General features: G+C 36.0%; 3 protein-coding genes across 3 annotated transcripts; 1 reads left to right on the forward strand and 2 right to left on the reverse strand.

Annotated features, from left to right (window-relative positions):
• Positions 1-8,256: 8,256 nt before the first annotated feature.
• LOC148174078 (neprilysin-11-like) lies at positions 8,257-11,870 on the reverse strand. Its single transcript, XM_088035499.1, has 10 exons — positions 11,624-11,870; positions 11,057-11,577; positions 10,512-11,008; positions 10,308-10,465; positions 9,961-10,260; positions 9,697-9,914; positions 9,192-9,650; positions 9,077-9,141; positions 8,628-9,026; positions 8,257-8,581 (listed from the first exon to the last, which is right to left on the reverse strand). The coding sequence occupies exons 1-10, from the start codon at positions 11,825-11,827 to the stop codon at positions 8,340-8,342; spliced, it is 3,063 nt and encodes a 1,020-aa protein (XP_087891625.1). The 5' UTR covers positions 11,828-11,870; the 3' UTR covers positions 8,257-8,339.
• A 616-nt stretch (positions 11,871-12,486) lies between these two features.
• LOC148174079 (FAD-dependent oxidoreductase domain-containing protein 1-like) lies at positions 12,487-14,130 on the forward strand. Its single transcript, XM_088035501.1, is given in 7 exon segments — positions 12,487-12,742; positions 12,794-13,062; positions 13,113-13,299; positions 13,346-13,726; positions 13,773-13,813; positions 13,815-13,849; positions 13,895-14,130. Coding segments are annotated over 7 exon segments (1,257 nt in total). The 5' UTR covers positions 12,487-12,538; the 3' UTR covers positions 14,035-14,130.
• On the reverse strand, positions 14,010-21,144 carry kdn (citrate synthase). Its single transcript, XM_088035500.1, has 7 exons — positions 20,954-21,144; positions 15,990-16,151; positions 15,740-15,937; positions 15,507-15,695; positions 15,259-15,458; positions 14,876-15,212; positions 14,010-14,822 (listed from the first exon to the last, which is right to left on the reverse strand). Exons 1-7 carry the CDS (start codon positions 20,996-20,998, stop codon positions 14,553-14,555), a joined length of 1,401 nt encoding a protein of 466 aa, XP_087891626.1. The 5' UTR covers positions 20,999-21,144; the 3' UTR covers positions 14,010-14,552.
• Between the last annotated feature and the right edge of the window lie 822 nt (positions 21,145-21,966).

The following is a 21,966-nucleotide window of genomic DNA, read 5'->3' on the forward strand; positions in this document are numbered from 1 at the left end:
AAGAAAATGTCATTTCTTGAAACATCATATCATAAAAAATCTCGTGCCCCCTTCAATTAAATCAATTGCTCCCACAACGACCTCACCAAGTGCGTCCATCCCCAATATATAAAACTATAAATCGTTTAGCTGCAGTTCAGTGGCGGTCCGCAGAACCAAAGTCCGTTTTCTTGGCATATTTATGAAGTACGAGAGGGAAAGCCGGAACCAAAACCAAAAGGCAATACGGATTGACCGACAATATACATATCGAACACATGTCAGAGAAATAAATAATGCCAATATAAAAGAAGCTGCAGCGCCAGCATCTCTACCAGAAGGCACGTACTACGCACACCTCCAGACGTGAGCATCCCACCACTGAATATTAAAAAGCGGCTTTTATTCCGCACCATCTTGCAAAAAATAGGAATTAGCGGTAGAAAAATTGGTCCGCTTGCGTGCCACGCACAAACAGGAGAATAACTCACTTTGGCGGAGTGTTCCATCGTTGGCAATCCAATAAATTCGGGTCCCTCGTCCGGCATTATATTTAATTTGTCCTGTTTGAGCGGACGCGCCGGATTATAAATATTCGATTGATATAAATCCCAGCCCCGGAGACTTCCGGGTCTCCTTGCGGGATTATGTCTTAACTGATACTTTGTTTAATCTAATCCGGTCGAAGCGGAACGCACAACCGGATCCACTTCAAAGCTTACGAATATGAGCGCAATCAGAATCAAATGTGGGTTCGTTCCGGTAAATAGGCAGAATCGGGGGATTCCACATTTCGATACTCTTCCAATCGATATCTACTCGCAATCGAGACCCTAAAACGGTTGCGATTCTTGTCACAAACAACCGGACAACCTAGGAACTGCAGCCGACGATGATTGCCGCTATTATGCCAAGTGCGTGTCTTGAAAATACGACAAATCGGGAACCAAAAACAACCAAAACTAAAACGGATTTATTATAATAGAATATAAATCTCTTCGTGCCAACAATATGCAAAATTCAAAAATGGTGGATGCGCCAGGCCAAAATGTTTCAATTTGAACTTCACTTCACTGGGACAAGAAAATCACTCTCTAATTGTTTTTTTATGGATTTAACAATGTTCCGTTGGTCTTACTTATATTGATATGGACCAAATCTGAAATTTCTCTTCAAAATTTAATATTAGTTTCCCCTTCTCTTGAACTACCGTTTTGTATGAGTTTTCAATTTGCTGCCGTATATGAACCCCAATGCCATGTTCACAAACAAAATGCGTTTTTAGGAAACTCCAAATTTGAAAAATGGAGTTTGTGCAATTAGGTGAATTTTGATGAGCACAAGTTTGTGGCCCCTTTCTTAAGTTAATTGCTTAATCTTCCGATACTTCAATGCCCCCCTGAAGCTTCGAATTAAGCGTCTGCAAGGAGTTGTCTTCCGTGACGTTGAAATCGTCAGTTAGCGGTTTCGGTCTGCCACTTTTCACCTGAATCAGCAGTATCCGACATGCATCATCCCTGTGCCTCATTAATCAGTCGACAAGTTCAGAAGTGGGATAGCAGAAGCGTTTCTGTTTTAATTATCCCGTCGGTTGTTGGTGGGTGCACGCTCCTACACATCCGCGCCGCTTCTATAAGTTATTACTAATAAATCTCGGCAGTGTAATTGTGGTGTTCCGCTTCGATGCTCCCAAATTGCATCTGATTTATAGCAGCGTCGATATCGCGGCGCGTATTAATTACGTCTGGATGGGCAATGGACGAATTTTCGCGACAATACCCTCATTAGTAACCGCAGACGGACCCAAACTGCACAATTCTTCCATCGCGGTGTATCAATGTTTAGGATAATTTGTGGTGGATGCGCCGGGTCACTCTAAAATTTCCGGTCTCAGCAAATACGAATTTACCGGTGTAAAATCGTCCATAACTGCCTCCATTCGATTTAACAACGTCGTTAACGCCCGCATGGCAAATAAGCAAAGTGCGAACACGATCGACGACGAACTGGAATAATACCACATGCAGGTCTGCAGTCGTTACAGTAGTTCACTTCACAAACGAAAAAATGGGCCCATTAAGTCAGACAGGGGTGCAAATCTTGGACGATTTTTCTAGGAAACGATCGGACGATACGGCCTATAAAAGCTAAGACACCCCCACAAACAAACAAACAACAAGATAGCGCTCTGCACTAACTCAACCGGCTGTCGATGACGAGAGATAAGCCGAAAATTACACCAGTCGTGGGCGATTAAAAAGTCGAGGATCTTAGAAACATATTGGAACGAAAGAGAGCTTGCCGGAAAGGGAGACCTTCAGAAAAAATGAACACAGGGAGAAATACCAGAACTTTATAAACGTCCAATTATTGGGGGGCGAGTTTAATGTAGTTTTATTTATAGTTTTATTAAAAAAGATATGTATATAAAAACTATAATGATTATTATTATAGAAATTATAAATCAAATGCCCAAAGAAGATTAAGACGAGGACATGCAGCGACGTTTTCTAGTTCCAATTTGAAAAATTATAAAACTCCAACTTTACAGTGGAATAAACTTTATATCCCCCTCAATTTTCCGAAGAGTAAAATCTTCAGTTTTCGTCAAAATTGAAGTGGACTTGTCAAATTGAATTAAAATTGTGCATCGGAATAATAAACCCAGTATAAATTAGAAACGAGAGGGTGCAGTCTACATTCAAAAGTGTCCGTTGGAATAGTCTTCTCAGGGCAAAACTGACCATAACCTTTCGCCCTTTAACCCAAATCTAATCTCCATCTCTCACCATATCGCGTTTGAAAAAGTGAAATTGCGGTTGAGCTTTGACAGGCGCCCTCCGTCTCGTTTATCGTTTCTGACCGTTTAGCGGCATTTGTTCAAAGAAGTGAAGGAATTATTTCAATGTGGACAGAAAAGAAAAAAGAGCAGCTTTTATAGATTTCTAAAATATGCTGCGTCTGCAGTTTAGTCCAGGGTCCAGCAGCCCTTTTAGTACACTACGGCCGTCTATAAAGGTCGAGCCGATATCGGATGAGTTCAAACAAGAGCGTCGATAAGTAAGTACCCCTGTATTACAACCACACCACCAATGTATGCTGAAAACCTTCATTAATATGCATAAATTGACATTGTACTACATCCTGATATTAATTCAAAAATCTCTTTGAATGTTAATATGTTGACACGCGTTTCAAAATTCCCTCTGCTGGCCCTCGTATATTTGAACATGGAAATGACGATGGGATGTGAACTCGTCATGTTTGTACTGCTTTTGTGGCTGACCAGAATTTCATTTGAAGATTATGGCTGCTATTTATGACGTTTGTTCTCAACTCTGCATGCCGCGATAATGCGAATTTTATGTTTTTAATTACGACGGAAGTGGACCACTGGTTTATGAGCTTGCATAGCGGGTATGGCCTGGACGGTAAACGACCTGTCTTTTATGGCGACGGAAGCGGAAATACACTAATTTTAAACACCACAATTTCATTTTACCAATACAAAGATCCAACTGAAAATATTTTGCGAAAATGCTTTCAAAACGATACAATTTAAGCAATAAAGGGTGTAACATTAATAATTTCAGACTTGCACGTATGATAATTTTTTTTTTCTAAAATCGCTATATAAAACTAAAACTAGTGCGAAAATATTACTATTTCGCGACTTGTTGCAAAAATAGCTACATTATTTATTTATTTTTTATGATACTCTTTGTTTGTTATTTCAAGGATTTGAATAGTGCAGAGCATGATCAAGTGTTTTTTAGTCGTTGCAAAAATTTTATCGGCTCGATTTCTGTGCGAATGCATAATCGCACTCAAGATAAACATGTACATGTCCGCCAGTGGAACAATTAAATTCTTGAATAATTTTTCTTTGTCCTTTTATGACTTTACGACGATTTTCTTAACCTTTTAGAACTCTGGAATAACTAGGAATGTTATTATTTAATAATACTCTGCATTTTCTAAATTCTAAAAATTCGCAAATTACCTGTTCCTGATTCTGTTTTAGGTCCTTTAAATTTTTCTTGGTAGAGACCTAACTTCTTTGAAACTAGGAATTGGAATTTTTTCATACTTTTGGAAACCTTCTTATTCTTCAGATTCTTTACATCCTTGCACTTTTTTTGTCTCCAAATTTCTTCGTTTCTCAGGACTTTTCCAAATTCAAGTTTTTAAGTTTTCAAATCTTCAAATCCCTAAGAATCGTTAAATCCTGCACATTTTTGTTGTGCTTGAAATTTGTAAATTGTACATTCTTTAAATAAATTTTTAGATTTTTTGTAAAAAAAATTATATGGATGCCTTAGGTTTATCAATTATTTTGATTCTTTAAATTTCTTAGATTCTTGGAATGTTTAAAATTCTACTGGTTCTTTTATGTTTTTCAAATACTTTAAATTATTTAGATTCTTTAAATCCTTTTTTAAATCTTTCTTTCTAATTCTTGCAGTCCATCAGTTTAATCAAAGATTTTTAAATGCTTAGATTCTCAACTTTCTCTTATACTTTATTTTACGTATTTAAGATTCTCATTGCTTTGTTTGTAATCTCTTGATTTTTTAAACATGAGTTATTTAAATTTTCTGCGTTCTTTGTTTTCTTTAAATTTTTCGAATCCTAAAAGACTTTTTGCATTCCTTTTATTTGTTCAGAATTTCTCATATTTTTCGATCGCGTCTATTCTAAAATTTTTAGGATTCAGATTTTTTAATGTTATATATTCCTTGACTTTCCTAGGTTCATTCGTTTAGTTTTTTTAGATCTTAGTATGTTTTCGATCGTTTAGATTTTTCAGATTCTTTAAATTTTGAGTGAAAATATTTTAAAACCTTTTCTATAATTTAGTATACAAATTTTTGGTTTTGGAATTGCTATATTTACCTGTTCAATTTATATATTTGCTGAAATTTATTTACATAGATTCGGGACAGTTTTTGAATGGTTTGATTTCTGCCTACAATTCTCAAAATATTTAGAAAAAATGATAAGCAAAGACTAATCAAACGCGCGCTTCTTCTTCAAGACGATTTTGCTATTTTCGTTACATTTTTCGCAACTCAAGTAATACTTTACCCACCCCCAATCTCAGCCTCCAATATCTCAATCTGGGAGGCCACCCCTCGTGTTTCTCTTTAAAATTGAGTTCACCTAACCGCAACGGCTTAATAATTTGACTATTTAGGAGTCATCCGGTGCAACCCTAGGAATGTAACTGTTACAATGTTACAAATCCTTGAAGCTTTCGTCTCCCTCTCGCAAATTGCAGCAACCGCTATCCTCCCAGTCGTAATCACTGCAACGCAGAACTTAATATAAAGCTATTACTATTCTATTGCTCGCTTTCAGTTCAACTAAGCTGCCAGCTTTTTAAATACTTTCCGCCAGAGATAAAGCCCATAATTTCAAAGATTTGAGCCGGAACGACGAGACGAAATTAAAAAGTTATTTCTGAGAACGACGTGGATTATAATAACGTTGTGCACTACACGTGGGGTTTGGGAAAAACTTGATCCAACATTATTATAAAATGGTGGATGCGCCGGGAAAGATTATAGATTTAATTTAAGTCGAGTTTTTGGCGGTTTTGTCCCAGCTCTTGTTAGCCTTCGTGTCAATATCGAGGTGATCGGAGATGTTGGAGAGGGCCAGGGCAAACGTGACGTATCAAAGATCTGACCCCGTGAACGGTTGAACACAACCAACCACCCTCGTTAGATACTTGTCCGATAAAAAATATATTCGTCCGCAGCGTATTATCCTTGTATCAAAGTCGAACTTCACCTCATTCGTTCATCTGAAATTTAAATAAAACAAAAACGACGCCGTTTCTGTGCTCGTTGCCAAATTCACCTTATTCAAATCAGAGATTGGAAATTTTCAGAATTGATATTGGTTGTTTTATGGACAGTTCAGTCGAGATGCGGATTCGTTTATTTCTTAGGAATGAGATTTCGAGAGTTGAAACATACTTCTGGAGCTGTTGGGGAAAACGAGACGTGATTCGGATTATTTTGCTTTGTTTGGTGAGTTTAAATTTTACAACGGAATGCGTTTTTTACTAATTTTTCCGTGTCGCGTCGTCTGTGCGCATAATTCTTGTTTTATTCAGATTTTCGGATGGCTCTTTGCCCACAAAATGCAATTTCCATTTTCGATGCAGGTTGACGATTACGAATTGACTAAATAATTTATGTACTTGAAAAAATTCATCCATTTTAATAAGCGCTTGTCTGTCCTGGCAACGCTCCATTCCGGTTAAATAAGACGTAGGATTTTTCCGGTGTCTCCTACTCTATCCGTGGGGTGGATGTTGACACATTAAGCCGACAAGTGTTGAGATTAAGTTGCGGTAAGTGATTAATAGTAGTACAGCCTCTATATAAACCCCAGTTAATTAATATCCCATCAGTTTTCCACCCCACCACCATCGATATCTGTATATTGCTATGTTTGCCGATGAATTATTCATAAAGGAGCACCACCGCGAATTTAAATCTCAAGATGCGTGCTTCAGATACTCTCTCACCCCTTCGCTAACGCCAAAATGACGTGGTACAAATTATAGTGCCATTCTTTCAACTGCGTTTCCGGTTCGACAGTCTTATGAAAATGTGGAAATGCACCCTCTCTGCCAAACTACCACAATCAGTGTTTATAACTTCATAAAACACAAGACGCGATAGAGGCTGGACTGATTGGAACTGGCTGATGGCTTGATTGAGAAGGTGAACTCAGTCATTCATAGCGGCGCTCACCACGAGGGTTAGTTGGGGAGAAATGTGGGGTGGCAATCGAGACGCATCGCTACTTTTAAACGGTTACTTTCGGTAATTGAAAATCAATTTTTTTTGGGCTGTTAGCACTTGTGGGAGGTGGTCGGGTTGATTAATGACAGAGATCAGCTCATAAGTTTTCATGCTTAAATGTGTATGAAAAACGAAGGAAAACTGTTGTTTTTCATGTGCTTTAAATTTATTTTTATTTTAAAATTGAGTGGAATATAATAAGAATTTAATAATTATGACCTCATAAGAATATCGCAATTTAAAAATTCTGAAAAATTTGTAATATTCTAAAAGTATCAGAACAATCATTTTTGATATTATTTATTGCAATTTAATGAAACCAACATCATTGATCTAGTAAGAATCCCAAGAATCTAGGAATTTAATCTGATACTGATAATCATCTCAAAATCTAAAAATATTTGCACTAATTAAATCTTAAAAATTCAAAAAAGTGTTCAAAATATTCAAGTCATTCAAATGTTTCTTGAGTTGTTTCAGATCCTTTTAGTTCTGCAGAAAATTTGAAAATATTTGTTGCAGTTTTTGAAATAACACTAAAAATTCCAAAGATTCAAAATTTTTGCCGTTTGGCGACTACACAAAATTTCAATAAATTTCAATTATTTGTTGACGTACAAAAAAATCAGCACAAATTCTGCGTTAAACAAGCAACAATAATTACAATAATTTACAACAATTAGAGTTGATATTGAATAAAAATACATTTTCAGAGGACATTTTTGAAGTCACTTTCAAGGAGCTTTTTTGGGTGATCAAAAACGACGTTTTTATCACCTATCACCTGATAAAGATCGATAAGTTTGATATTTTTTTAAAAACTGCCGTTGTTTCAGAGATTTATAGTAAAAAATTTAAAACTTAAAATTCACTAGCCGAAATTTTAATCGCTCTTAATTCGTTTATTTGTTGAAGTATGGGAAAAACAGTTTTGGATTTTGCGTAAAATTCTGCGCAAAGTTTGTTCCATAAATAAGACACTGTGACATGGGAAAGTGGAAATCCTAAACTTTAAATTGGGTAATAATTCTAATTAAGCAATAATAAAATAAAAGGAAACAAATCTCGAAAAAAATATTTTGCAGAGAATAAATCAATTTTAAAGAATATCAAATAAAACTTTTTTTTAGTACTGATTTATATGAATGAAATGCGAAAAAATGGAAATTGGAAAAGAATATTTGCTTACAAAGTCAAAATAAAATAAAAAATTATTTGTCAGAAAACTTTGATAAAAAATGTGGCACCAACCATCATTATTGAAATCTCTAAACGAAATATTATAGCAGCGTATCGCACCGCCCTCTACAGAATTCAGACAAAATCATGTATAAGGCACAAACTCCAGGCCCGGAGGATTTTGCCTCATCTGTTGACCGAGCTTCAAACTAAAAACATCTAAACTAAACTTCTCGTTTCTTGTTTTACTATTTATTTTAGGTATAAACACGAAGAATTTTGACTTCAAATTATAATTTAATGTAAATCATAATACAAAATACAAAGAAAATTGAAGAAAGTGGATTGTCAAAAACTTCTCTATTTGCTCCCTTCCACTGATTCTTCTCCCTGGTCCGCATACTCTTCTTCTTCCACCCGTTGAATATAAGGAAATTGTATTTGCGTAGGCAAAACCATCCCTGATCCATCGCGACACGAAAATCTGGCGGAAAACTGCTCCGAGTTTCCTACAATATTTTCTATTCGCAACGCAGCCGGTAAATGTCTCTGTTCAAACACTTGCAGCATAAAATCGGACATCGAAGTTTTTTTGCAAAACTCTGAAAATCACACTAAAAATAAGCCAACAACTATAATTTCTTTTACCTTGAGCAAGAGTAATGAAAAACACTTTTTCTCTGGAATATTCCGTTGAAATCCAAGGCAGAAGGTCTTCATCTGGAGAAAACTTCACCGAGTCGAAAATCAACCTAAACGCGGTGTTATCCACGATTCTCTCGTTGTTGGACAAAAATCCGTTGAGATCAAAACTAATATTCTTATCAAGGAACATTCTAGGGCTGGAATAAGCCATCAAATCCGTCATGGTGGTCACAAAATCAGAATAAGAAGATTTTGAAATTGATTTTAAATTAACGTTGTATGTTATTCCTGTTGGGTCGAAATGACGAGCCATTTGTCGGGCTATGGTAAAGCCTATCCGTGTCTGGATTAGGTAATCGGGCAAACCGGCGGGGGCCTTTTGTATAAGACCGAAAGGAACAGCTGAAAAAAAGTGTTGAAAAAATTAAAATAATATTTTAAAAAATAATTACCAATGATCGGATTCGCGTAAAAAGTCAAAACTTTCGCACTCAAAGGATCCAGAAAATATGAAAATCTAAAGACAAATCGGAATAAAAAGGTGAAAAAGAATTATTTTACTCTCACATGGTGGTGGTGGAAAGTTGCGTCCCTTCAATGGCCAAAACCATCTTCCTAAAGTGTGATAACAATAAAATCAAATTCGTTTGGAAGTTTTCAGTAAAATTGAACTCTTCGTATCTTTTTTCGATAGAGTTGTAGTCTACTCCCTTAAACAAAGCTAAATTTAAATTGTTGCATTTCGCTACGACCCGCGTTCTGGTGTCGTCGTCAATCCAATCGGGCGTCAGAAAAGATCTGCAAAAGTTCTTCTTCAAATTCTCAAACACATCTGTGATCCTCTTATTAGCACGTTCTTGCACGTTTGACGGAGTTTTAACAGCAACAAAATGGGACCATATGTCTGGAAGCAACTTCCGCGACAACGTGGTGCAGTAAAGTGTACGTCCACTGGTGCTCTTCGGAACAACAGTGTTAACAAACAAGTCATAGGCGTGTATAGCCAGGAAGGCGTTGTTCAATTTTCTAAAAATTTACAGTCGTTGCTTTGACCAAAAATACAGAAAGTTACCTTGCATCCTTTTTTCCAAGATTCGTAAAAACGTTCTTAAAATAGTCAGCAAAGTACATCTGGACTAAAGCGTCGTTTTGTACTTCATGACCCGTAAGAGTTTCAAATAACTTCTTCCATTTGAATATTGGGAAATGGTTTTGTAAGTCGGACACTTTTCTAATTTCGTAGCTTTTCTTAACAAAAGTAGAAAGAATTTTTGCCGGTGACGGTAAAGTCTGCAAAGTACACTTTACAAAAAGAAAAATTAAAGTTGAAACTTACGTCTAAGTTATCCAAGACTTCAAACTCAATCGTGAATCTAATTTCCTTGATTATTTCGTACAAGTCTTTGGCGCTGAGCTCAGTAAACGGTTTCATTTCTCGGATCACTGCTTCAACAGAATTCAGATACATCGAATAATCGCCTTGACAATTTTGATAGAACTTGTGGACATTCGTTAGATTTATTTGGGATTCATGTAAACGTAATTCTTGCTCTTGAAGACATCGCTGCTTCACTGATTCTAAACCGGACCAGTTTTCCACGTACGTCCGCAGGTAGCTTTGTTGAGGTAAATTCAACTGAAAGTGTAAATCACTAATAGAATTCAATTTAATTTCTAACAAACCTGAAGAATGAAGTTTGAAGACTGTTTATCAACGTCAACACCAATATCAAACAGAGGCATCGATTGTCGTAAAATTAACGGAGAAACAAGATCTGTTAGGTCCACGTCCGCGGATTCGTTCAGGTGAAATTCGCCGACTTCACGCACCAGACTTTCAACTAAAATAAAATTTAAAATATGTGACATCTTATTAAAATGGTTTACCTCCTTCTATCCTGCTGGAATAGTTGAAGAAGTCATCGTATCGCACACAGCTCTCGTAGAAGTCTTTAAATTCACTAAACAATTTGGGAGAATCTGTGTCATTCATGGTGAGAAGTTCGTCTTGTAGTAGTTTCACCGCTCTGAAGTCAGAGGAATCTTCGTTTCCGTACGCATTACCACACGCAAATTCGTAGAAGTCATCACAAGGTTCAACAGAATGATTCATCTTGCTCAAAATACGCGAAGACACAGTTTTGCATGTCGCACTTTCGCAAACTGGGTTCTTGGTGTTGGATAAAGTGGAACGAAATTTTAAAGTAGGCTCAGTGTCTGATTCTGTTTCGACTATTGTAACTTCCGTTGTGGTGGTAGTGGTGGTGCTCGTTGTACTACTTGCAGTTGTAGAGGAAGTAGAAGATGAAGACTTTTCAGTGGTTGAAGATTTAGTAGTTAGGGAAGAATCTTCAGTTGTTAGTATGGAAGCGCCTTGTTCTTCTCTGTTAAGAATATGGTAAAAATCGATGGACATCCTAACACAAACTCACCTAAAGGTAGCAACAGATGCTAAAAGGGTGGTAAGAATTCTTTCCTTCGTGGTGCTTTCAGTAACCTCTTCTGAAGGTGTCGAAGTAATGATGTCTGAAATCTTTTTTAGCAGATTTGAAACAGTGGTCTTGGTGAAGCTCTCCGTTGTTTCTTCAACTGTATCATTCACATTTTCCTGTTTTACGGAGATTTGAGTCGTTTTATCCACCACAACGGTTGTTCCACTACTTCTACCTGTAGTTGTATCTTCATTTTCCTTTTCTCCAGAGACTTTCTTGGTTTCGCTATATTCAGTGGTTGTCACGTCAATTGTCTGAGGTCCTTTTGTTACTTCATCACTTCTATCTGTCGAGGTGTAATATTCTTTTCTTATAAGAACCGAAGTCGTCTCTTTTTGAGTTGCTGTTTCTGTCGTTTCAATTCCTCTCTTCGTTGTAGTTTCATACATTTTGATTTTCTCGTTTGTTTTAATGGAACTTTGCGTCACATTCGTATCAATTTCTTCAGTCAAATCCTCCCCCTATTAAATGTAAATAAATCAAACTCTTACCCTGATACCAACATACCGTATGTTTCGAAGTTTCACCACCACCAGACTCCAAATTCCCAGCACCACTTTTGTCTCCATGGCCCCAATTTATTGATGCTAACAAAATTATTAAACAGATGCATAAAAAAACAAGAAGAGCGCATATAAAGGATCGATATGAATGATCTTGTCTTGTTGGTGGAGGAGGTTCTTCTCCAACTGTGTAACAACCTTTCGTCATTTTGGACAGAATAAGACTAAAAGGACCAGAGAAATTTTGATAAAGTAACCGTTTTTGTAATCTGGAAGGAAGGAAATAAGGTTTTATCCGCGTTGCCCGCCGCAGTGTTATCTACCGCAAAGTTTCCCATCTTGGATGTCGGAACTTATGGGAACGACAAAAAGATTTTATTTTGATGTTAATACGAATAACTGCTTCAAAAGCCATCATGAGATGATTTATTAATAAGCTAATATCTAATAATTGTACAATAATTTATTGTTAGAAGTGTCTTTGCAAGAGTTAAAAATTTACAATCTGAAAGAAAAGCATTTACAATATAAAAATCCTTGAGAATACAAAAACATTCAAAATAATCTAAGAAATACAAATGGCTAATAAAATTCTTAAAAGATTTGGAAATGGAAAAATGTGAACAATTGCCGCGGTAGAATCGAAATTAATACCAAACAAATACAGTTTTATTAATACTAAAAACTACTTGGTCATTCATTATAAAGTTGAAAACAAATAAAACCATCAATAAACTACAAAAAGTGTGTTTTTGGATTAACACTACATTTTGCGTGATAATCCGTCCTCTAATCACTCATCATGTTTACATAAGATTATTATAGTTAAATTAACATGATAAATAATACTTTAGAGAAGAATACGATAAGATAATAAATTATCTAACTATTGTTAGTCGCCGCCGTTCTTTTTTATAAAATGTATGCACGTGTTTTTCTTAAACTGCAAAATTTTCAATGCGGTCAAAAAATCACAAAAAAGCTACAGATTCGACGTAATTATTCTAATAATGTTGTGGTTATCGGTGGAGGAGCAATGGGGTCATCCTGTGCATATTGGTTGAAAGAAAAAGCAGGTAAACGTAAAGACATCAATGTTACAGTAATAGAAAAAGATCCCACGGTATATACTAGTGCCTCAAACCCTCCATCGTACTAACAAAACAATTTACAGTACTCTAAATGTTCCACGTCGTTGTCAGTTGGTGGAATTCGCCAACAATTCTCAATACCAGAAAACATCCAGATGTCTATCTTTGGTGCGGAATTCATCAAAAACTTAAAAACGCGATTTGGTCCAGAAGCAGATATTTCCTACATGCCTTTTGGTTACTTAATTCTAGCAAGTGATAACGGAGCCCCACAACTCGAAGAAAACTTCAAGTTGCAAACGGAGTTGGGCGTCAACAACGAACTGCTGTCAAAAAATCAACTGAAAGAGAGGTATCTCAGTTCATTTAGGTCTTCCAATTCTTCAGTCCATCGTCTTTTAGGTTTCCTTGGCTCAACACGAGCGACATCGAACTGGGATGTCTAGGTTGTGAAAAAGAAGGCTGGTTCGATCCATGGGGGCTGCTCTCTTTACTAAAAGCAGCAGCTGCAAGCAAAGGCGTGAAATTTATCAACGGAGAAACTGTTGGTTTTGATTTTGGGAACAGTGGTGAACTCACGGGGGTACAAGTAAGTTCCAACATCTCCAAACCAACAACTCAACATTCTTCTTGAGGTTTTATTAAGCAACAATGAAAAAACCACTATCAATTTCGATCACTGCATCCTAGCTGCAGGAGCAGAGTCGGGGAAAATCGCAAAATTAGCAAAAATTGGAGAGGATCCGACTTCTGTTTCCTTGCCTGTGGAAAGACGGAAGCGCTACGTCTACAGATTCGACAGTCAAGGGGGCAACTGTCCACCTATAAAAACTCCACTAACGATAGATTTCACCGGGGCCTACTTTAGACGCGATGGGGGTTCGTACATTGGAGGAGCGTCTCCAAAAGTGGAAGACGAGCCTGGTACTGACGACCTAGAAGTCGATTTTGAGTATTTTGATAGATATTTGTGGCCGCTTTTGGCGCATAGAATCCCGGCGTTTGAAAGCCTCAAGGTTTGTAGATCGTCTTAAGAATTATAAAACTCGCTTCTTCGTACAGATTAAAAGTGCCTGGGGGGGATTTTACGAGTACAACACTTTTGAATCTCGTGTTTGCTACCGGTTTTAGTGGACACGGTAAAACGTCTTTTGGTTTTTCTCAGTTCTGATGGTGATTTTTAGGAATTCAGCAATCTCCGGCTGTGGGATTAGCTGTCGCGGAGCTCATTTTAGATGGTGGATTCCGTACCATCGACCTTACCAGGATGGGTTTTGACAGACTAATCACACACAAACCTTTGTATGAAACTGAAATTTATTGATTTATTATAAAACTACCACTGGATTTGTACACCAAATTGAATGAAAAGTGAGCAAATTATTTAAATAAGACATTAAATGGCAATGATATGAGTGTATATTGTCTTATTTGTTTGTTTTTACAACGGTGTGCCTAGCAATTACGATAAAACTGTACAACATTCGTAATGCCTACAAAACAAGGCTATCGAAATAAATATCCCGCGCTACAATTTCACAAAATTTAACCATGTAGCTGCGTATCCTATAAATAAAATAAATAATATTTTTGTTAAAATTAACAACAAAAACAACTGGTAAAAGGCTACAGTTCTCAGGACAAAAAATGACTACATCGGTGATTTGAAGGATAAAAATTTTATACAGCTGAAATAGCGATTGAAAACCCCCAAACTGTACAACACGTTTTGATTTGAACACTTTAGAACATTCTTCAGTAACGAAGAAATAAGAATTTCTCTGACTTTAAATGATTATGAACTGAAATTGTTTAAGTACAGTGTTGGGTGGAGTGAAGAATTTAAGCAGCTTTCAGAGCTTTCATTAGTCCGTCTGTCGACAGGGATTTGGGCCTTTCGATGGGCAAACCCAAAGCACGGTCCCACACCAGCGACGCCAACACTCCCAACGCACGGGAAACTCCGAAAAGAACTGTATAGAAATTCATTTCTTTAAGTCCGTAATACTGTAACAGGACGCCGGAGTGGGCATCTACATTAGGCCATGGATTCTTCACTTTGCCGAGCTCTAGAAGAATTGGGGGAACCACCTTGAAGACGTTGGATACCAACTGAAAAAACCTCAGTCATTCAAAACGTACTTTTCGCACGCGAATTTTTATACCTGGAAGAGTGGGTCGTCGGGCAAGTGCTTCAAAGCGAACTCTCTTTGACACGTGTATCTTGGATCCGTCTTCCTCAACACGGCGTGTCCGTATCCAGGTACAACTTGTCCAGATTTCAGCGTTTTCCAGATAAAGTCTTTTAGTTGTTCCTCGGTGGCTTTATCACCGACTTGTTGTCGCAGTTTTTGCAACCAGACAAGTACTTCCTGGTTAGCGAGGCCATGGAGAGGACCAGCCAAGCCGTTCATACCGGCGGCGAAAGAAAGGTAGGGATCGCTCAGAGCTGAACCCACTAAATGTGTAGTGTGAGCAGAAACGTTTCCACCTTCGTGATCACTGTTGAACAACTTTTAATAATAGTCGTAGGTTTTACCAATTTTACCTGTGGATGGTAAGATATAATCTCATAAGTTCGATGAATTCAGGATTGTCATAGCCTAACATCTGAGTGAAGTTGTAACTCCAATCTTTAGATGTATCAATGGCGCCGATTCCTGAACCGTCCTTGAAGGTATTGCGGTAAATTGTCGCCGCAACAACTGGGAGTTTCGCGATCAAATCCATGGAATCTTCATAGACGTACTAGAAGTTCCACGTTAGCTAAAGAAGATGGAAGTTCACTAGACTCACCTCCCAGTACTTTGACTTGTGCACGCCACTGGAATAGGCCTTGGCGAATTTACTTTCACTGTTTAGAGCCGTCACAGCTGCCGACAACTGGGACATTGGGTGCACATCTTTAGGGAAATTGTTCAAAAGAGTAACCACATGGTTGGGCAGTTCAGCACGTGTGGCCCATTGCACCGAAATCTCTCTAGCCTAAATAACAGTTATAAACGAATCTAAAAGAGTTATAAACAAACCTGAGCATCCGTAGGGATTTCACCGGTGATAAGCAACCAGAAAAGACCTTCTGGAAGAGGCTCGCTGCCACCTGGTGCTTTGGGGAGAAGTTTTTGGCACTCGGGGATTGAATAACCGCGAAAACGAATTCCTTCATCAGGATCCAGCACCGATGTTTCACATACCAAACCTTTTATACCACGCATACCACCATACATCTAGAAAAGAAAATTTTAGATTTTTGCATGCAGAGATGGGTTTAGATTGTACCATATCAACGGTAACTTCTCCAACTTTCTGATTGCCATAGTTCTTACGAAAATTCTTGACCCGTTCTTGTTCTTTGGGAATTTTGGCGGCAAGCACCGCCTTGAGATCGTTTGCCTTATCGCTGAACTGTCTTAAAATTACTGATACCTGAGGGATGATCTTCTGGAATAAATAAAGAAAAATTAAAGAATTATGTAAGTTAGAAAAAAAACAAACAGGTGTTAGGCAAAAGCTTGTGTCTTGGCTACTTAATGCGTTTTTATTAATAAAACCAAAAACCTAAAAATATACCGCAAATAAAACCATTTACGATTAGAAAAAAGAAACAACTGTAATTATACCAGTAGCTACTAAAAAGTTCAATTTATTTTTCAAATAGCCATTTGAATTATGTCAATAAAAGACACATAAACACATTAAAAGGCGATTATATGACTGAAATAAAGATAACAAGGCAGCCAATAAAAATCAAGTAAATTAATCTCATCCTGTTTAAAAAAATAGAGTTGATCCCTTACTGATCTATGTATTTTTCTATTTTAATTGTTTTCTCCGTTATTTAAAATCTTTAAAGTTTATTTTTTATTTTCAATTTTCAGTTAAACTTTTTTCTTGTCACTTGTTTAAATTTTCTAATTTCTAAACTGACTGAACTTAATTTCTCTTTTCACTCAGAGAAAATGCAGTTATTAAATCCAAATAAAAAAAGGAAACGGAAACGGCTTCGGAATTTTAACAGTGTTCTTAGTACTTGTTTAACCTCAAAATGTCACGTTGTGACATAACAGGCAGAGCTACCAACAGATTTCAATCCCAAAGGCCACTTATTTAGACCCACGCGCCACTTTGATACGAGTATTTCTGTAGTACTACATTTCATAAAAACTAAATTTACATATAATTGCTAGAATCTTGACCCATATCAACTTTAAATAGAAACAGAAATGTTAACGTCCATTAAACAAATCTAAAATTAGCATTGAACCTCTTTAACGTCTTTTTTTCCTTAGATTCCAACAGGATAAGTGACCGGCTCCCTAATGAACACACCCACTTGAGATAAGATATCCGGTGCCATAGAAATAAAGAGATAAAACTCGATAAATTAAGCGTCGCAATTAATTGCTCACACCTCCAACGATTGAGTTCCAGACCCACAAAATTAGAACTTCGCTGTCGTTAACCAACATATTTAGATCGCGAATTGAAAACAGTTGTAAACAATATCGAAGTTTGAAAATAGAACAGACGTAGGTTACGGACGCTCGGACCTTTGAATCCGTACACCAAAGTAGATAACGCAACTTAAAAATAAATTTCGAGAAAAAGGAACACGCGTAATTTTAATTTGAGAATTTCACGTGTCGATAAACCAAAGTCACGCTGAACTTGGAAAGGTTAAAAATGACATGACTGAAGAGTTACCAGTGGAGATAAGGAGTGATCGACATGACCGATTTTGTAATTTTCTTGTGTAAATAACAGAAGGTGCGACAATAAAACGAAATGACCTACCTCACTGTACTAAAATCTTTAATTTCTAACTCGTTTTCGTGATCGTTACGTTGTTTGTGATGTAGACGGCGAAAACAAGGATATTTTTAAAGTTTGATCCAGAATCTAGTGTTGTGCAAAATGTTTATCACTTTTCTAAAAAACCTGTAATAATTTGTGGACTTGGTACTGTTTGTTGCAAATTATCAATTTTGATCTTTGCACGGCTCGAGATAAAAGTACAAATCCTTTAGTAATTCCTTTACCGACCGTTTAGTCATGTCAAAATAGACATTTTAATTCTATATTGTTTTTTAGCTTTATCTAAGATAGTATAAAGCTGTTTATAATTTAATAGAATAGAGGCTTCGTTGTATCTCCTAGCTAAACTCGTGATACGAGGGAAATCCACCGACTGCACCGCAAGGTCAAAATTGAAAATATTTCACGACAGTGTTGAAGATAAGTTGGGTTCTAAAAAATGACAATGTACACTTTACTTCTACGTCACTCTATGATAACTGAAGTGAATTAGGTTGATACGACAATGGGGACTTAAAACAGTTATCTATTTTCGTGACACAATTAATTGAAGTCTTCATTTACTTGACACCTCATTGATGCTATAAATTACAATTAAATTAGAGTAAAATTTGTAATTTGGTGACTTGGAAACGTTGAATACTGAACAGTCTATCGTAAAATTATCGCATTCTTGAATGGACATGCAAAGGAAGTCTCTTTGATAGTGTCACAAGTGATATTCTAATTTCTGTAATTTTTCGTTTCAAAGTACAAAACCTCTTGGATAACCTTCACAATAACTGCCATTGTTATTAATAATCGTAGTCATAACTAAATCGATAGAAAGGATACCCGGCACGTTAATTAGAATTATTAATAAATAAATATTAATGTCGAGATATAATGATATGAATGCTGTCCGATAACTAGAAAAATCCACATTGCTAGTTCCTGAAATATTCAAATTAAGATGATTTATTAGTTACTGTGAACGATTATAAAATTTATTGCAAAAACAAGTCATAGAATCAGCCTAGAATATTGTGACCATCCATTAATGATTAAAATTATGGTAAACAGTCCCACGTGTCTCCGATTTGTCATTAGCTAATTGTCCTATTGTGTAATCATTGAAATATAATTCGTCATTTTCCTTAAAGTATCCTTTTAAATAATATTATTCGATGGAACAGCTAAAAGCTTTGCAATTTGAAAAGAATTGGTAGCACTGTAAGTTGGGATAACGAGGACCATGTCAACACTGACGTTACAAAAATAATAGATTTTTAAATTTTTCTTATGTTGGTACACCTGAAACATTTCATCTTATGCATTTCATTACTATTTACAAATCTTGAAGCATAATCTACATCATTCTATAAGTTAAATATATCTAAATGCCTTAACTAAATGATCTGTGTCTAAATCTACAATACAGCAGCTGTAAAATTACACAGATGCTCCGTTAGCTGGCCAAATTGCGTTTGATGAACGCAAAAAGTAAACTATTGCCAAACAGTATAGTATTCCAAATATTTGAACAAATGCTAAAATGAAGTAACAGTAAAGATTCAGTAAATTTAGTGGGTTGGCAGTCCTGGAGCATTGATAATGTTGATTATTTTTGGACATTGTTATCTATTTACTGTTATTTCCTTTTTATAGAATATGTAAAAGAATCAACCACACGAAATGTTTATTCATCTGTTCTTAAAACAAGTTGAAGTTCTTTAATGCATTCTCTTTATCTTATGCCTCGTGCGTGTAGATAATCATAATCTATATTCTGTTGATTTGTGTATTTTTGGGTTATGTTTTTACTGAAGCCATGAAAAATTATTATTTACATGCTTGTCATAATAATTTATAACAACGTGTAATTAATTAAATTATTATTTATTTGCTCTACAATTTATAATGATTAATTATATTATTAGACACTCCAAATGGTTAACCTCAAACTGTCAGAATACATGCAGAGCTACCAACACAATTCAAATTTTAAGCTCTCTTAACGTGTTTTTTTTTCACAGAGTAGATATTAAATGTGAGAAAATTTTCGTTTCAAAACTCCCTATTATTAATTATCAAAATTACAATTTATTCCCCAAACACCAAATTTGACAAAAAATGCTGACGCGCGTTTCGATAGCAATGCTATCATCATCAGAGCGATGATTAAACTAACTAACTCCCTATTATTAGTTCAATACTGTCTTAATTTAGAATAAATTAGTCTACAGACTACAACTGCATTTAGTCACAAAAACAATATCGCATAAATAACACCAATTTATTTAAACAGAAACGATGTCGCAATTTTTATGTTTAATTAAAAAAATGAGCGACCCTCAGTTAAAGTGCTCAACAATCATAAAAGCACCCTTCTTCGTATCGATCGCATTTTCATGGAACAGACTTTTGCCGGCTTCCAAAGTTCCAAACAAACAGATTATTCTGACTAGAACGCAAACTTTACAAAATGCCATGATATACTCCTCATTTATTTTGAATACCGCATTTCAAGGTCATAATTTGTGACAGTTGTGGAGCTTTACGACAAATTTAAGAGGATTTATGTATTGAAAACAATCACGAACAGGTCTTTGGATGTTCCAGTACTCGTTTATGTTCAATTCAATGGATAAATCTTCTCAAATTTGCCGTAGAGCTCCACAATTTTCACAAATTATGACCTTGAAATGCGGTATTCAAAATAAATGAGGAGTAGAGTGTTCCTTTTTTGATTTTCAAATATTGAAATGTTAGCCAATCGCATCAAAAAGTGGGCGTTGACATATCGGAATCACCTGGTTTAAATCACTTCGCGCGGGAAAACCAACGTTATTACCAACTCAAACAAAAAAAATCCAAGTGTGACGTCAACATATACACGTTGACCTTAAAATTTCAATTTCATACGATTGAACACAATTACTAATGTCATGCTAGGTTTCACGTTTTTACTGAGGAAATAGTAAATTTTTAATCCTTGGAATGATACCACTTAATTCTGTTGGAAAACTACCTACTCTTCTAATTTATAAAGCATGTGACGTGTTGAAAAACAGCCGATTTGTATTTTTGACGTTTTCTTTGATGCAAGGAATTAACCTTAATTCTGTCTTACGTAACGAGACCATAGATAATGAAAGTAATAAAAAACAAATAAATGACGAATGGTGTGTACAACAGAAAAAAACCATTTCACGTGGTCGCGTTTGTCACTTTTCCCCCAGATCCAGCGAAAATCAAATTTTCCGGTTGGGGGTCAAACAGTACGACCACTGAATGACATTCACTTCTTAATAAGCAAATAACTGAAAAACTCACGATATACTAAGATAATAAAACATTTAAAGCGTAACAGCATGAATTCTAAAGCGTCTATTTCTGAAAGCGTGAAGATAACAGAAAATGACCAAATTAGGTCGTGACACACTTACTTGACTTTCTGCCAACTTTGAGGCCGTAACACGAAACAGTGCCATTTTCAGCTAAAGTCACTCTTTTCCTTTTGAACAATCGATTTACACAAAAAACGGAACGTGCTTATGTCACCGGCAGCGGCGTCGGCTCAGTGAACATCGAAAAATGCAAGATTCAATGTATAGTTGGTGTCATGCGCACTAAGGGGCCAAGGACGTGGAGTTTCGTGTACGGGGACCTTTCGTAAAGTTCAAGAGTTGAAAAGAGGGGGATTGGAACTCATTTGACACGTGAGAACTCCAACTAGAGTTTGACTTGTTATATAAGGAAAAATGTTGTAAAGTTTCCCATGTTTTGATAAGAGATATGAGACATCATTTTATGAAGGATGACTTCTTAACACATTTCTTAGATCCGTTGGAAAAATTTTGCTATTTTTTATATTGTCCCTGATTCCCAACTTATTTTTATTTTTCTTATTGTTATATAATTTGACTGTGTTTAAAAACACATATTTCTGGTTAGGCAACACATTATACACTACAAAATAAACACATGGAAAAAAGTTACGGACGGAACACCCAGCCCGAGATGAAAACAAACCGATTTCATCGTCTTCTTTCTTTTTCTTTTTTTACTCTTTTCGTGCTTTGCAGTTACTTAAGAAATTATTTTATTACATTTTTTATTTTCTCCCACGCGTTTTATTTAGGATATTTTCGAAAATATGTAGTACTTTTGCAAATTTGTCTTATATTTTTTCTTCTCCGTCTGCTTTTTAAAAGACTGTATATTGGTGCGTTTGATATCATTTTCATTATACATATACAGACATAATTAATCGACTTCTATCGAAGAATTTCACCTTCCGGTGTGAATATTTGTTTTGAGCCTATTTTTAAAAATGGTGGATGCGCCGGGTAAATCATAATCATCTTCAATTAAACTAGTTTTTGCATAAATTTTTAACTGTGATTATGACTTCAAAATAGACGGTCTAATACAAGGTGTTTATAAATGTTTCTAGCAT

Source organism: Gnatocerus cornutus, chromosome 5, assembly GCF_029298725.1.
Source record: "Gnatocerus cornutus isolate USDA-ARS CGAHR chromosome 5, icGnaCorn1.1, whole genome shotgun sequence".
Taxonomy (NCBI): domain Eukaryota; kingdom Metazoa; phylum Arthropoda; class Insecta; order Coleoptera; family Tenebrionidae; genus Gnatocerus; species Gnatocerus cornutus.

Excerpts from the sequence above, each read along its gene's own strand:
- LOC148174078 (XM_088035499.1), bottom strand. The coding sequence starts at position 11,827 with ATGACGAAAGGTTGTTACACAGTTGGAGAAGAACCTCCTCCACCAACA. Across the intron at positions 9,651-9,696 it reads CTTGGAAAAAAGGATGCAAG|AAAATTGAACAACGCCTTCC; the intron begins GTAACTTTCTGT and ends GTAAATTTTTAG. Across the intron at positions 9,027-9,076 it reads TTACGCGAATCCGATCATTG|CTGTTCCTTTCGGTCTTATA; the intron begins GTAATTATTTTT and ends ACTTTTTTTCAG.
- kdn (XM_088035500.1), bottom strand. The coding sequence starts at position 20,998 with ATGGCACTGTTTCGTGTTACGGCCTCAAAGTTGGCAGAAAGTCAA. Across the intron at positions 16,152-20,953 it reads CAAAGTTGGCAGAAAGTCAA|AAGATCATCCCTCAGGTATC; the intron begins GTAAGTGTGTCA and ends TATTTATTCCAG. Across the intron at positions 15,459-15,506 it reads ACAAGTCAAAGTACTGGGAG|TACGTCTATGAAGATTCCAT; the intron begins GTGAGTCTAGTG and ends TGGAACTTCTAG.